Raw genomic sequence first — 16,692 nt, 5'->3', positions numbered from 1 at the left:
ACTGCTGGAGAGCAGCTCTGCAGAGAGAGACCTGGGAGTCCTGATTGATAGTAAACTAAATATGAGCCAGCAATGTGCCCTTGTGGCCAAGAAGGCCAGTGGCATCCTGGGATGCATCAAGAAGAGTGTAGCCAGCAGGTCGAGGGAGGTTCTTCTCCCCTCTACTCTGCCCTGGTGAGGCCTCATCTGGAGTCCTGTGTCCAGTTCTGTGCTCCTCAGCTCAAGAGGGACAGTGAGCTGCTGGAGAGAGTCCAGCTCAGGGCCACCAAGATGATCAAGGGCATAGAACATCTTTCATACGAAGAAAGACTGCGGGAACTGGGGCTGTTTAGTCTGGAGGAGATTAAGGGTGATCTTATTAACATTTATAAATATCTAAAGGGTGGGTCAGGAGGTTGGGACATCCCTTTTTTCTATAGTAGAGAGTAACAGGACAAGGGGTAATGGGATGAAGCTGGAACACAAAAAGTTCCACTTAAACATAAGAAAAAACTATTTCGTCATGAGAGTGACGGAGCCCTGGCACAGGCTGCTCAGGGGGGTTGTGGAGAATCATAGAATGGTAGGGGTTGGAATGATTCTATGATTCTATGTTTCTGTGTTGTAGATTGAGGACTCATTGTTTTGGCTAGCATACTTGTTTCATTTACATTGAAGCTATGTGTATCAGCTTGGCTGTGTGTTAGACTGAAAAAAAAACTCCCTTATTGTGGTAGAACTACTGTGAAAGGGAAGTACAGTCGTTTGATAGGACTATCTATCTTCAATTTAAAGATCCGATAAACATAATTCAAAAAGGGGACTAAATCATAGAATCATAGAATGGTAGGGGTTGGAAGGGACCTCTAGAGATCATCTAGTCCAACACCCCTGCAGAAGCAGGTTCACCTAGATCAGGTCGCATAGGAACATGTCCAGGTGGGTTTTGAAGACTTCCAAGGAAGGAGACTCCACAACCCCTCTGGGCAGCCTGTGCCACTGCTCCGTCACTCTCACGGTGAAATAGGTTTTTTTCTTATATTTAAGTGGAACTTTTTATGTTCCTTCATCCCATTACCCCTTGTCCTGTTACTAGCTACTATAGAAAAAAAAAGGATGTCCCAACCTCCTGACACCTACCCTTTAGATATTTGTAAATGTTAATAATATCCCCCCTCAGTCTCCTCCAGACTAAACAGCCCCAGTTCCCGCAGCCTTTCCTCATATGAAAGATATTCCATTCCCCTGATCATCTTTGTGGCCCTGCGCTGGACTCTGTTCAGAAGTTCTCTGTCCCTCTTGAGCTGAGGAGCCCAGAACTGGACACAGGACTCCAGATGAGGCCTCACCAGGGCAGAGTAGACGGGGAGAAGAATCTCTCTTGATCTTCTGGCCACCCTCTTCTTGATGCATCCCAGAATGCCATTGGCCTTGGCCATGAGGGCACATTGCTGGCTCATGTTTAGTCTGTTATCAATCAGGATAACCTTAGGTTTTTTAGAAACTTTTAATTTTTTTTTTTTTTTAACAAAGAACCTGGGAGAAACAAGACAAACATTAAGACCTTCACAATATGTTCCTTACTGATAAATGCTGCATTGTACCTGTTGGTTTACTGCTACAGTAACATCCCAGTACTTGTATATGCATGTATCATCACAAGAAGAAATTTACCCTTCCAAAGGCTATACAGTTTGTTCATGTCTGCCCAAGTATAATCACAACTAAAATTTTAGTATCTTGTATTCACAGCATGACTATTTAAGGTGATCTATACCATTTTCTGTCTTTATTCACCTTACTACTGTAATCCAATTTTCAAGTTTAGCAAAAAAAATATCATTACTGTTCTCTTGTGTTTGCAATAGAACTGAACAAGTTACCATCTGGTAATAATGATTCTTTCTTTAGCTGGGCAGGGAGCAGTGAAATCTTGCATATACTAGTTAGGCATTGACAGCATCAAAGATGAGTAGCATGGACTCTCTGAGTATTGAGCATAAACACATTTCTAGTTAAAGCTGTGGATTGTGACTTAAGAATCTGATGGAGATTTACATCTGAGCAACAATCAGTCTAGCTAATATGCTGCCCAAAACACTCGCTTCCTATTCCTGTGTACTACACATCTAAAATGTGATTCTTCATCACTTGGGTAAGCTTTACTTGAAACCTTGAAAATTAAAACACTAGTTTCCTATACAATCAAGAATCCACTATAAATTCAACAGTTTGAATTGTCTTCATGGAGAGACCTCCGAGAACACTGACTACTTTCAGCACAAATACCACAGGCCAAACATCAGAAATTTCCATCAGCTGCTGCAGACCTAGGGTTTTTTTGAAAACCAAATGATCCCTGTTCCCAACTCTGCTATTCATCAGTTACCAGAGAGCAATGCTACACTGACAGGTTTCATCTATTAAGGAACTCTTACCCAACAAGATGTTGCACACAGCCCAGCTCCTGCTCTAGGTATGCAAAGGCATTCTTCTAAAATGTATTAGGTAACGATGGTAAACCAAGAGCTCCTCCTGGAATTAATTGTGATCAGCTAACACATTTTTAAACACACATCCTTGTCTGCACCAAGGGAAAAATTATATTTTACATCTTGTTTAATTAACATGTTTTCTAGTATATTTTCTTAGTGTAGACAAGGTCTCTAAGGAAGAATGACTCATAAATGCAGTATTGCCATTATGGAGTACTTTTTGGAGTAACTTTCCACTTCTTCACATTTTCTAAAGAAAGCATTGATTTGACTCATTAACTAAAAGGTTAATTAATGTTTGTGAGGAGCTCATTACCATATCACTAAACAGAATCTTGGGAAATAGTTGAAATAAGTGTTACTTTCTTAAGAGAAGGCGACTTTGTGGTTCTGTGAATATGCAGATCTTTTCCAGCATAGTCTGTGCACAGTGTTGTATAGTTTTCCTTCAAGCTTACTTTACACATACCACAATTGGGCTGGGCACAATACATGAACTTCCTCTCTAGGAAAGGAGTGGGCCTTGCCGGCCACAAGTATCACAGTGAACCTAGCATTTTGTAGGCTTTTCTGAGGGAGATATACACTTACATAAAAGCTTTATGTGTCTGTGAAGGTGGAATAAGACAGCATGGTAATAGTAATTAGCCTATGTAGAACTGACTACAGGGATTTCCATGCATTGGTTGCTTAAATAGTGTTGTTACAATCAGGAAGAGGTTCTATGCTTCATTTTGTCAAATTGTTTTAGCCAGCTGACAAGCAGATTTAAGAGGAATTTCTCATTGTTTTTATTAGGATACAAAGATCAACACAAGATTCTTTCTGTTAGACATATATTCTCAGAAGGAAATGCATAGTGCACATAAAATATTTATGATCATTTCTTACATTGTAACTATATTAATGTAAAAGCCAAAATAAATACCAGCTCTTACCACTATACAATATACAGTGTCTGATGCATTTATTGCCACATTTTCTATTGCCACTAGTCTCCTTTCTGTTGTTTTTCTCCAGTGACAGTGTTATTCCAGGGAAACAAGTAACAAGGGGAGAAGGGTGCATAATGATTTCTGCACTGTAGGAGGTTGTCTGAACTAACACATGGATCATGCTCTACATCTCCTGAATCTGTGTTGGAATCTGTGTTCAGGGTGTATTTTGCAGAAAACACATAGAGAGTGAGCTACTCAGGTTTCGTGAAAGACAAATCCGGGTGTATCACAGACACTTCACACTTCTCAGTTCATGACTCTGAGAGTTGAAAAATTTGTCTCCTAAGGAGGACCAAAGCCATAATGGTTCTATTTTTATCTATGCTATTGAGCAAGTACTCTTAGCTAACGTTATTATTCTCTCTATTCAGTGAACAGAGAATATGGAAATGCTTGGGGAGATGAGGAAGGCTATAATCCTGTGCTGCTGAAATCTTAAACTTTCACTTTTTGCCAGATGGGTAATTAGAGCACATTTTAAACAATCGTACTGTTCTTAGGTCATGTTATTAAGACAAGATTTTTATGTGTGATGGAATAGAGGAACAAAGAGCAAAGGAACACAAAATACCCACCAGTCACCAAAATGTTTGCATTGAAGAGGTATATATGAAGATCATCAGTTTGAAATTGACCAGTTTGAATCTTGAAGACAGAAATGTAGTGTAATCCACAATGGGAATCAATTTAAAACCAGAAGATATTACTTGAGAAAGGGAAAATGCTCTACTGAGGAAGGTCAGCATAGGGGTCAGTGTTTTCTCTCATTTTATTCCCTCCATGGGCTCAGTTACTGAGCAAAATGTTTTGTATAATAGAATTCTGGACTCCCTTCTTGGTTGTTGATATTGCACTTGTGTATGCTCACAGGATGTCAGTGATGACAGTCGGTTATTCCTTCAACATACAGATTTTTATTATGTCTTGGTTTATGGTTAGTATCCAGTTTTCACAAGGAATATTTTCCCACCCAGAAGACAACAAATGTTGGACTGTAATTGTAATCGTTCTTTCCTGTATTTCCTTCTTGTTCAGCTAGTTGGATCTGAATTGTTTTAAACATAATTAGGCCATCATAAATCATGCTGGGTTAACTTGCATGTGACGTCACCAAATAGACCCATTGGGACAATTAGAATATGTTTTTTGACAATCTATCTGTAGCTATGTTAACTACTTTATCATGAAAATAAAGTTTGTAAACAGTAGTCTTTACAATGTGACAAGTTAAAATATATTGCACCCTGATATAACTGTTCAGCAAATTAGATTTTCACAGTGCTAATTGAATTTGTCATAAAGCAGATGAATATTAGCTAAAGTAAGAGCAATATATTTTGTTTTATTGAACACATCTCAGAGTGCTTGTAATTTAGTGGGGCCACCGCACTTTCTGGGCAGGCTATCAAGTAGGATGTTGTAATGATTTGCATGACTACTATAGTAGATGGAAAAATGTAGCTTGTATTTGTGGCTGTTCCATTAGTGTCTTTCATAGTATGCTCTCCTTTGGTGCTCTTCAGAGAGCTGTGTCATAATCCTAGCATCTTTTGAAGAGTTCTGTCTGGTGAAATCAAGTAACTATATACCATTTAAAACCTAGTGCATAATTAAATAATGAGACAAAGGAAAGACAGAGAGGCAGATAACCAATAGAATCCTGAAGCTATCAAAACAGAGCTCTTGCCAAGGACTGTGGAATTCATCTGATTCAGTTGCTGGAAAAATGCCTGAATTAAAAATTATCCTATGAGGACCAAGAAAATAGAGCCAAATTCTGTACAGTTTTCTCCCAAAATGGACATTAATGCTATGAAAATAGAATAGGGTGAACAACCCCTGGCCAAATGCTTGCTCCCCTACTGTAGGCTCTATCTGCCAAAACGAGATGGAATAAAAGATCAAAAATGGGCGAGAGAAGGAGGGGAGGGGGTAGGCAGGGAGCAGAGGGAGGTGTTGGAGAAGTTGGAAAAGGAGAGTAGCTGGAAAGAAACAAGGGTGGTTGGAAAGGAAAAAACTCATAGACTGTGCCCCCTGCCAGCACTGAAACATTCAACCGCAGCTCAACTTGCAAAGCACCTGTTGGCAGCTGTTAGAGTGGTTTATAGGTTTTGGGAGAGAATCGGGGTAGAAAATATATAGTCTGTGTTCCCTTATGTGACATGTGATTTGGCCTTATTTTATAAAATAGAAATCATTCCTTGGCAATAATTATGGCAATAAATATCCCTGTTCAGAAATTACGATAACAACTTTTGCTTTCTAGAAAAAATGTAACAAACAATATATTGCATTATTTTTGTGACTCCCCTTACTACTAATATTAATATTCTTTGATTGATACAGCCTATGTTGTCTTCCTTTTATCCAGAACTGAAAAACAAAATAATGTTTCATGGAGCGGAATGACAGAAAAGTAGAAAAATGTGTATGTTACATTAGAACTCTTATCAGTTTAAACATTTTATCATCTTCACAGACTTTCATGTAAACTCCTGTTCAAATACATTTAGTAGAGAATTTTAGCATTAGAGTTTATGCCCTTCTGTTACTAACTCCAAAAATTGCCTGTGTATGTGAACAAAAACTTTGCAGTCCTTTGTTGTTATATAAATAGGTTCTTCTTCCTTAAGAGAAATATCTAACAATTTCCAATAATACATGTATTTGATATGTAAAGTATATCAAGCAGAAAAAAATAGTTCTTTTTAAATATTATAGGCTGAACTAAGAACTCTATTGCTATTATTGGCTAACTTTGACTATAACGAGAATCTTCCTTCTGTTATTGCTTTGGTTCAGTGTAAAAGGCTGACTTAGATAAGTAGCTGAATTACTCAGAAAGTTTGGATGAAGTTAAAATAAAAAGTGTTTTGGAATGTAATCCTTTCTTATATAAACTTTAAACACCCCACAGTTTTCCTGTTCTACTTGAAACAGTAAACTTATTAGCTCTAAAATAATTGAAATTTGAAACTTTAAGCCTTCCTTAGATTTATATTCAGTAATGAAAAAGGACTCAAGTTTCTGGGTTTCTCAGGTTCCACGGTGTATGCTACTCAGGCAGAGCCTGGTTCCTGCATGAAGCACACCAAGAGTGTTTCTCCATCAAGTCTGCCAAAGAATAGGGCCAAATGCAAATTCTGTTAGTTCAATAGTTTTTGGGTGGAACATTTCAAAATGGGATTTTCACTTTGTGTTAATTTCTTTGCCTTGCTTAGAAAGAGAAAGTAGTTGAGTAGCCTAGCATGTGATAAATTTTCTTAGGTATTAGAGACTGTTAGTTTTAGTGACACCTGAGCTGAACCATATTTCGTGCCATTAAATAAGAGAACAGCATCTGGACCTCTAAGCGGTAATATATGGACAATGAGAGCATCTAGTGAAACATAATACACGTGCTTGATTTCAATGGGACTGTAAGATATGTATAAAGGAATTTGCAGACATTTTAATTTGAATAAGAATTTAAATGAATCTGAATCAAGATTTTTAGAAGTTTACCTGGGAATCACCAAAAGATACTTTCTGTATTACAAAAGGTTTGTAATTACTTTTGCTATAATAATAAATAGATTAAATAGATGCTTTCAAACATTGTACTAAGTATAATCTTCACAGACTGTTTTTGCATGTTGTAGCATAAAATGTATTACTCTGGATAACAGGAGATGTGGGTACTTAACAAACTAGGGCACAGAAAGTCCGAAAACATATTGATCTAGTATCCTGGACATATGGATACATATTTTATTGGCATTTAAAAATCCTTTAAGATTTGTGCAGTTGTTTTTAAAATCTCTGCACATTGACAGATCTCAAAAATACACTTTTACTGTGACCCTGATAAGTACACCTTTTTATTGCTGTTGAAATGAGGGTGTTAGATGAAATGGGCAGAGGAGTTGGCAACCCTAGAAAATTCAAGCAAACATAGAGAACATCCAAAAGTTCTTCCTGGGCAACGTATGCTGAAGAGCATGAACAACACATGGGTCATGAACATCTAACTTTTCATGAGGTGTCAGACGGGTGGAAAAAAGTAATGGATTCAGCTTTGAAGCTTGTGATGGCAGGTGCATTTGGGATCTTCCAAATCTCTTCTTTCCCAACATTTCCCCCTTGCTATTCACACCTTCCTTGGACATGGAAAGTCCTCAGCAGGTGAATTTAAGTGTTTATGTTGAGTTGTGGAAGAGGAGGGGGAGAAGCCAGGACTACGCATCAGCACAGAGCAGAACAGGATGAAAGACCAGTAAGGCTGCCACTCAGAAAGTTCAGGAAACATCTGTCATCTTTCATTTGTCTTAGTTTGTCTGAACTTCCAGTGCTGTCTTGCATAATAGCGATGTCCTTAGGGATTAGTCTTTTACAACAAGGAAGCAGCGGTAGCCTGAACTCCCTCTCTTCACTACTTTCAGCAATATTTAATGTATTTATTTATGATGCCAGTCAAATGTTCCCACTGTGCTTAAGTCAGAAAACTGAGCAAAAAATGTGATTAAATTGATCACATTGCTTAAGTCCTCACTTTCTTCAAAATAATAAGCAACTAGCATTGTTTACTGTTTAAAATTCATGATGGTTCAAATATACCACAGAACAGTATGTTTAAAGTATGAAGTATATGAGTACTATATCATCAATGATACATTTTTACTTTTCAAACATTATTGGAGTCAATGAAAATCAAACTACTATTTGTACAAATGTTTATTACGTGCTTTTTCTTTTTATAGGTCTTGTAGAAATTTGCCTGATGCATCCCCTTGATGTAGTGAAAACAAGGTAAGATTCTACTTGAACAGGCTTTGTTGATACTGGAAGAGATCCAAAGTAGGAGCTGTCAAAAAAAAAAACTTAAAAAGCTAGGACTTCTCCAAGTAAGATAATTTGTGCCTTTAATGGCATTTATATTTACTTACCTATACCTACAGCATTTGACAGATGGAATTTGAATAGTATACACATTTCTGATTAGAGGTCATCTAAAGGTGTTAAATCTCGTTTATGACATGTAGTTTTAGTATTGTAACAAAATCCTACAGCATGAAGAGGGCTATAGTTAAATTCACTTACTGTATGTATCATCTGCAGTAATGCTTTGAGATGTAATTGGGAAATACCACATTGTCTCCAAAATAATTTTCACAGATTTTTGAAACCCAATAAAAATAACAAAATGAGATGTTCCATGTTATCTGTATAAGCTAAGTAACTTGATGGTTTTATCAGTTTTTATCTTTTTACCTGACCCTATTTTCTTTTCTTAGTATTTATGCTTACATAAGTATAAATAATTAAGTGATGTGGAAAATCTGGACAGATGAGGAAATTTTAATGTTGATTATTGAGTCAGAAAAAGAATGATTGTGTTTCTAGTTTCTTTAATATCTTTTTGCTTTTCCATGCTTTTTATTAATATAAAGGCAATACACCTGGTAGTTTTAAGGGTCGTCTCTGCCCCTCCAAGTAGTACTGAGACCTTGATATTAAAACAAGATTTACATAAAAAGATTGAAATTAAAGACTCAACAAGTTACAACAGGAAACAACAGGTTACAAATAAAGCAATGCAAGATCAAATTTAAAAGAAAAAAGTCTGTCTTACTCTGCTGTCATGTGGTCATCGTGGGATGTGCTTTAGTGACTTCATTTTGGCAGGTTGTGCTATAACTCACCTATAGCTCTCAAATTCTTGGTTTTACCTCTTCCTGTTTTCCCCTTTGTACTAAACCAGGAGTCATGCTCTTCTGAGGTATAAATGCAGCATAAATGATTTATTTCTCATGTCTTTGCCTTTGAGGTTGTTATCCCACATATCCTTGTGCCTCCAGTTTTGGTTGAAAGAACTTAATACATATCCTTAGAATTATTCATAATTTAGGACATGCCACATATCAGATATCATAAGAAGGAATATTTGCACATCTGTTCTTACAAAGTGACAATCAACAGATGTGCTTTCAGCTTACCAACAGAAACCTTGCATACTGTGGACTTTCAGAATACAAGGATGGGTTTCCTCATTTCTTTTGCAGATTTTAGTGTTTTTGTCATACTTTTTATCGTGAAAATGCTAATTAGGTCTGAGATCCAAAATTGAAAGCATCAAAAAGTGTACAGGGATGTTTGCAATGCGGTAAGAATATTTAAAAAACAAAAAAATAGGAACTATTTAAATGTGAAATCTGAGTCCATAAAGTGAAATCAAAGCAGAAAGCAGGAAAAACTAGAACAGTAGGTGTGCATGATAAATCAGATTATGGATGATGGTGAAATTAAGGGATTGAATCAAGTAAAAAAGCCATTAAACAAATTTCTTTGTTTGAAGAAACTTCAAGTGAATTTAACTCAACTTTTCTACTGAGTTAGCTGTAACTCTGCAGAAGTGATACTTTTTTTGTGTTTGTTGATGCAGATGTATTCAGAGATATTACACAGATTTTCTAGTAACTGATTTTAGCATATGTTAATACTTGAAAATACTTATATTTTGAAAGTCAATGACAAAACCAAGAATAGAGTATCCTTTGATCTCATCCATCATTCCGTTTCATCTATGTTCCTAACATCATGCCACTTCCTTTCATTTTGCAATGGTCCAGATTTACTATAGCAGATTAATTCTTTGATGGCCTTGGAGAAGTTCAAATGAAACATTTCTAATTCTGAACTTTGAATTTAGAATGTTTTCTGATGCATTTTCATTTACTTTATTCCTTTGTTGCATTGACTCAAAGTACTGCGGTGCACTTCCTCGTTCCCAAATGTTATTGATAATGTCATTTCTTAATCACTTCCAACTATTACAGTTTTGATGGTTTGCTTGGTTTTTTTTTTTCCTTATGGTTAGGTGAAAGGATGTATAAAAGCACCATTTGTTGCTTAATTTTTATGATGTTTTTTGTTTATTGCCTTTTTTCTATAATTTGTTTCGTGGAAAGAGTCTCATGGCCTTTTTGAATTACTGGAATCTTACTGATCTAAGCATTCTGAAGTTTAGGGAATATGCCAAAGGCCACTTCAAGTGGAATGGTAACTTAGCATCTTATCATCTTTGCTTCATTGAGAGTGTGTGTGTGTGTGTGTGTGTGTGTGTGTTTAATTTTAAAAAATGGAGAAAATGAAGTTCCTATCAGAGATTTTTTTGAAACCCTGGAAAATGGTTTGGCTCTTTTATGACATTTTGCAATATCTTTTTTGTAGTTTGCAATTTTTAATTATTCTACAGTAATAATGCTAGATTTGTTTATCTTCTCACATCAAAGGAGGAACAATAAATGTATATAAATACATGTTTATAAACTATAGACAAGCCAATTGCCTAAGGGAGAAGTTTTTGTTAATGTACATTTCAAAATAATTTTATTATCTATTAGAACAACAAAGATCATTACTTCAAGAAATTCATGAGTGAGCTAGCTAGATGGAGATAGCTATTATGTATTATTTTAGTTCTATGAGCCTCTTTGAAATCAAATTTCAAATTTCTTTGAAATAAAATTCTTTTCTCAATTTAAAGATATATCAGTATAGTTTCTTATGAGAGAAAATTTAAAAATTGTGCCAAACTTTTAATGTCTTAGTGTAACAGAGGCTTATTAGCTTTTTTATTTATCAGTTAGCTTTATGATGAATTTAGCCATATGTAGATTAAATAAAGTACTGAATTTCTGCTCTCATCCTCCTAAATGCAAAGTATTTATAAGCAGGGAGACTAGAAAGTTTTCTGGTGCAGATACAGTCAAGACATAGAAGGTCTACTTTTTAATGAAGAAATGTAGATGTTCTTTCCTTGCTGGAAATCAAGGAGAAAAGGTTTTTTTGTATGGGTGAAGAATTGCTTTTGCTTATTTTGGACCCTTGTTGAGGTCTTGTATTGCAATCTGTAATATCACTTTCATCTGTGAGAATTTTCATCCACAGATGACAAAAGAGTATGAGAGGTCATGGTACATAGGACATTATCATGTATATTTAAATTTAAAGTAATGAGATGTTTTTTTCCAGCTAGAGTTTATCCTTTATGTCCTACTGGTACATATTTTGGCTTAAGCAATCATACAAAATTCAGAACTTGATTGTTGGAAAATTAATACTCGTGCAACAACTCACAGGTGTGGCTGTTAAGTGAAAGGGAGAGAACTACAAGGAAATATCTGAAGTCAAGGGAAAGTTAATGTTTGAAGGATCAGGCAAGCAAGTCTGACTGATAACTGGAGTTACCATGTCCTGTCTGATGGCTCCAGGTTATGTTTTGATGTAGTCTTATAGCCTTGAAAAGCTTGAATTTTCAGGGGGAAAAAAAAAAGTTCATTTTTTCAAATTATCCTGCTGCTGGGTTATTGGCATAAAACTGACATTTGCAGGAGCAAATAACTTGATAACTTCCAAACTATATGTGTTACACCACCTCAAAATAGAACTAGAAATATTTTTTTTTCAAAATTAGAACTACAAATAAAATTTTGGCTAATATTTCTCCAGGTTTAAGAGTTGATTACATTTACATGTACTTTCTCTTTCTCATTGATATCTCCAGTATTTACACGGCTGAATTTTAATGGCTCCTCTGTTCTTGAAAACTAATTTCAAAGTTGACTGTGCAATTATTCATACAAATTCGTAGAATCATAGAACCATAGAATGTTAGGGGTTGGAAGGAACTTTTAGAGATCATCTAGTCCAACCACCCTGCAGAAGCAGGTCCACCTAGATCAGGTTGTACAGGAACACGTCCAGGTGGATTTTGAAGACCTTCAAGGAAGGAGACTCCTCATTCTCCTTGGGCAGCCTATGCCAGGACTCCGTTGTCCTCACAGTAAAATAGTTATTTCTTATGTTTAAATGGAACTTTTTGTGTTCCAGCTTCATCCTATTACCCCTTGTCCTGTTGCTAGCTACTACAGAAAAAAGGGATGCCCCAACCTCCTGACATCCACCATTTATACACTTATAAATATTAATGAGATCCCCTTTCAGTCTTTGTGAAACATATTAAAGCAGAAATAGTAATTTTAGATGTGACTTGGTATTGTGTAGTTAGGAAATGGAAACCATACTTTGTAACTTTTTTTGACAGTTGTCTACGGGACAGACATTCATAGAAAATACATATGAAAAAACGTATAATTAAGTGCTTTCAGATAATACAGAAAAAATAACATCACCAAAAATTTTCAAATACATAACATATCTGGAAAGATTTGTGTCTGAAAGTCCTGTGAGCAGGAAAAATATTAAGTGGATTAGATGAATCATTTACTTACCTCTTTCATTTTGGCAGTAATTTGACATCACCATATGTTTTGAGACAAATATTTGACAGAAAGATGATTTCTCTCATGTCAGACTAATACAAAATTGTACTCTAGATCTGTTTTATCTTTGGTGGAGATAGATTAGTGCCACTTGAGGATTAAGGTACTTTTACTTCCAGACAAAGTATTCAAAGAGTGGTAAATGTTATCATAAGCCAACTACCATCTAAAGAACTTGGAAAAAGTCTAGTTTATTATTTTATCAGAATCACCATAACTTGTGTCTTAACAATGTATATTCAACAGACAGTGTTCTAATACAAATCTGGTTAATTCAAACAATGACAGTTCCACATTATTTTTTTTTTTTTTCTGTTTATTTAAATGGTATCTTCCATTTTCACACTTAATTCTGTCTTTATAACACAACTCACATTTAGATCATGGAATCATAGAATGGTTTGGGTTGGAAGAGACCTTCAAGATCTAATTCCAACCCCCCTAGCATGGACTGGGACACCTTTCACTGCACCAGGTTGCTCAGGGATGGGTGTGCAATTTGGAAAGCAATGCCTAAGAGAGACCCAGGGAGCATTCTTTCAAAAGCATTTACTTCAATTTCACCTTCCTGATTTTCTTTCAAAAGCTATTTCTCACCTTTGGTAGAATCTGGGGAAGATGCATTCCATGTTGATTCTATGCTAACGCCTTTTTACACAGTTTAGCATTAGATGAGAATTTAAAAGTTGTGGACCAACTTTTCATCTCATGTGTGATCCAAAATATCACCATTTTTAAAAATGAGAACACTAATTTACCTTAGAAACTCTGGAGAAAGTTTTCATCTAGTCATAACAGAGGTTTTATGGTTTGCCACTCTTTCTGCAAAAATCTAGACCAACATCATTGTCCTAAAGCCCCAGATTGAGAAAATAATTTATGATCTAAGTCCAGATTTGGGTTCTGCATTGCAGACCCATTTCTAGTTAGCAACTGTTCTGCTGATTTGTGTGTGTGTTTATCCATTTTCTTCCTTTGTTCCAACTCTGTCATTTCGGTCTTATTAAAAATTTCAGCATACTACATATGTTTCCGATCTCATTCCATCTGTTGTTTTGCAAGAGCTACTTCCTTTATACCATTAATTCCTCTTTGATTTCTGGTCTTTTTTGTTTGAATGTGCAGTAGTGGAGCCTATTTCTAAAAAACATTGGTTTAAGGAAGAGTTCATTGTCCTTATACAACATTACCATTTCCAAATGACCATAGCTCATTTGGTTCACATCAGGCCATATTAAGTTCATGTCACTTGTTGAAAACTGCTCTAGTTAAATGCATAACAGTTTTAAGCAGAAAATAGTCTTCCTGTCCTGGGAAAACTGTCAGGACACCAAATAATTTTGTATTGGTATGAACAGTTGAACTCTCAGAAGACTGTTAGGTAAAAAAAAAAAAGAGTTTTTACTAACGAAACTCTTCATCAAATTTATTTTGTATTTCAGAAGTTTTCATTTCCATTTTTTTTTTCTTTTCAACTAAGTAATTTTGAACTAGGAAAACAGAGGTTTTGGTTTTAAAACATAGAGATCAACATCCATTGTCGCCTAAATTAACTGTGTAAAAATGTATAGAAACGGATTGTTTCCTGAGAATTTTTTTTTTCAGTTTGAGGAAAAAAAACTAGTAAAAATAATCTCTGACCAACTCAACTTAATGTCCTTATTTCAGCCAAATGTCAAGACTTTTCTCTGGTATTGGTTTTACTTGATTTATCAGTGGTTTTTGGCACAGTTGTTCATAGAATTTGTGTGCACATTGTAGCTTGTACTTTGGTTTTGGCATTTGAATTTCAGCATTGAAATGCTTTGAATATTTTTTTAGAGATCCAAGTTTTGTATAATAAGAACTTATCTCAAGTTTACAATAATTTGGATGTAGATGTGGTCCAGGACTCTCTAATTTGGCATTTGTTTTCCTTCTACATACAATCTGTTAGGAATTAATAAAGTCACACAGGCTAATAACTCCTGCTTGGTATACTATTCCAATGTAAATCCTTCCCTGAACCGAAGAACAATATTGATGTGCACTGTTAAACAGATGCTCTCATTTGCTTTGCTGGTCAAAGTGATTACTGTTCTTATATGCATTTTTTTATTCAGAGGCATACCATATGTATATTTTATAAAGAGTGTCATGATCTTATAGGATAAAAGGAACTATATAAATGCAGCTTCATCATCTCCTCATGTGATACTGTGTTATTTGTGATCAAACAGCAGAACTTCTTAATAATATCATTCCAAATCAGCGTATATTTTTGTGAAAACTGTAACATATATTATTTCTTGATTTTAAAATAATCCTATGCCTTTTTGGATAGAAACTGAATTTGTGCATCATCAAATCAGGCTGCCAGAGATCTCTTTTCTCAAGCTTTTCCTTGATTTTTATTAAATATTCTGCCATTTACTCTGAGGTTTTTTAATAAATAGTAGGTGCTTTTTTAAACAACTGAAATATCGTAAAATAATAACTTCCATTTGACAGCAGGGCATAATGACACTGTGCTTTGGGTTACATTTTGTCTGTGCTATTTCACTGGCCATACCAAAACTAACCTCAGTTTCTTGATTCACTCATGAACTGTAACAGTCTGGAATTTCTAACACTCTCTAAATAAGCAATGTCAGTGTGCTCAAGGTAGAGCAATAATCTCTATTTCTCTTTTAAAGAATCTTAGAAGCACTACAACGGGCTGCCTAGATGGATTGTTGAGTCTCCTTCTCTGGAGACATTCAAAACCCACCTAGATAAGTTCCAGTGGTCATGCTTTGGCAGGGGGGTTGGACTAGACGATCTTTTGAGGTTCCTTCCAGCCCTTGAGATTCTGTGATTCTGTGTAATTCTGTGATTCTGAAGCTGTTAAGTGATTAAAATGTAATAAATTAAAACTCCAGATGTCTAATTAGCTATCTACACACCACAAGGATACAGATGTCTAATCCTTTACACTAGAAGGAAGATAAATGGGTCTGTGTGTAGAAAGCAAGTATTGAGACCATCATAAGAGAACTGAGAAGAGAGGCAGTAGTAGATGAGGAGATGAACTTTTCAGGAGAGGATGCAAGTGGACAGTCTCCCACAGAGAGCAAAGGAGAGAGTGCCTGAGCAACAACCAGAATTGACAAGAGGGAATGTGTGATGGTATTCTTGCATGTTTTCTTCTCAGTCCAGTAGATGCAGAGGATGTGTTTTGATTTCTGGAAGGAAGCTCGATCAAAGCTGACTTGGAGTGGCCTTAGTCCTCTTCAAAATGTAATATATCATTTTGTTTGATACATGTTTTAGTGTGTCTTTCCATATGTCCTTTTACATACCTCAAGCACAGCTCTGTCTAGCAGAACCCTTACTGATGACTCCTTGTGCAAATGATCTGAGGAATAAGTGAAAGTCATGATAAAAAAACACATTGAATATTACTTGTCCTACTAGTAATGATCCCTTTGACTGTGAACATTGACAAAAGATAAACATGAATTTGTTCTCTCAGTAATTTTATGCATTTGGACAACAATTTTAAATAGTTAATTTCTGGTCCCTCTAATTCACTTTTTGCTTTCATTCTAATGCCATAGCACAATATTCATTCTGTGTTTGGTTTTCTAGTACTTAGAAAGTTCACACAAACTTTTCCTGATAACTACATGGGCAGAAATCGTAATATGTATACAGACATATTTGGTTGTACTCATACAGCATCTTCTTTGATAAAGAAAGTAAAGTTTCTTCATGTTCAAGTTCTCTAACACTGGAAAAACCTACAGTCAATTAGCTGTGTCCACATGATGCAGTTGCAAGAAGGTGATGTGGACTGTGTTTTGTGATTTCATGGGCTGCACATTGTGCATTCACAGTTTAAACCCAAGAAAGCTGTGATTTTTTTTTTCCCCCCCT

At 35.7% G+C, this 16,692-nt stretch overlaps 1 protein-coding gene across 2 annotated transcripts in view; it reads left to right on the top strand.

The window, feature by feature from the left end:
• The window catches only part of SLC25A21 (solute carrier family 25 member 21), a 254,886-nt gene that overhangs the window by 136,242 nt on the left and 101,952 nt on the right, over positions 1 to 16,692 (top strand). For both annotated transcript variants that reach the window (XM_061998534.1, XM_061998535.1), the window contains exon 2: positions 8,212 to 8,260. In XM_061998534.1, coding sequence (XP_061854518.1) covers positions 8,212 to 8,260 — 49 coding nt within the window. The remainder of the gene's footprint in view (positions 1 to 8,211; positions 8,261 to 16,692) is intronic.

Source organism: Colius striatus, chromosome 6, assembly GCF_028858725.1.
Source record: "Colius striatus isolate bColStr4 chromosome 6, bColStr4.1.hap1, whole genome shotgun sequence".
Classification (NCBI taxonomy): Eukaryota; Metazoa; Chordata; class Aves; order Coliiformes; family Coliidae; genus Colius; species Colius striatus.
Note: the sequence above shows the minus strand (reverse complement) of the source record. Positions and strands in the feature narration are given on the sequence as shown.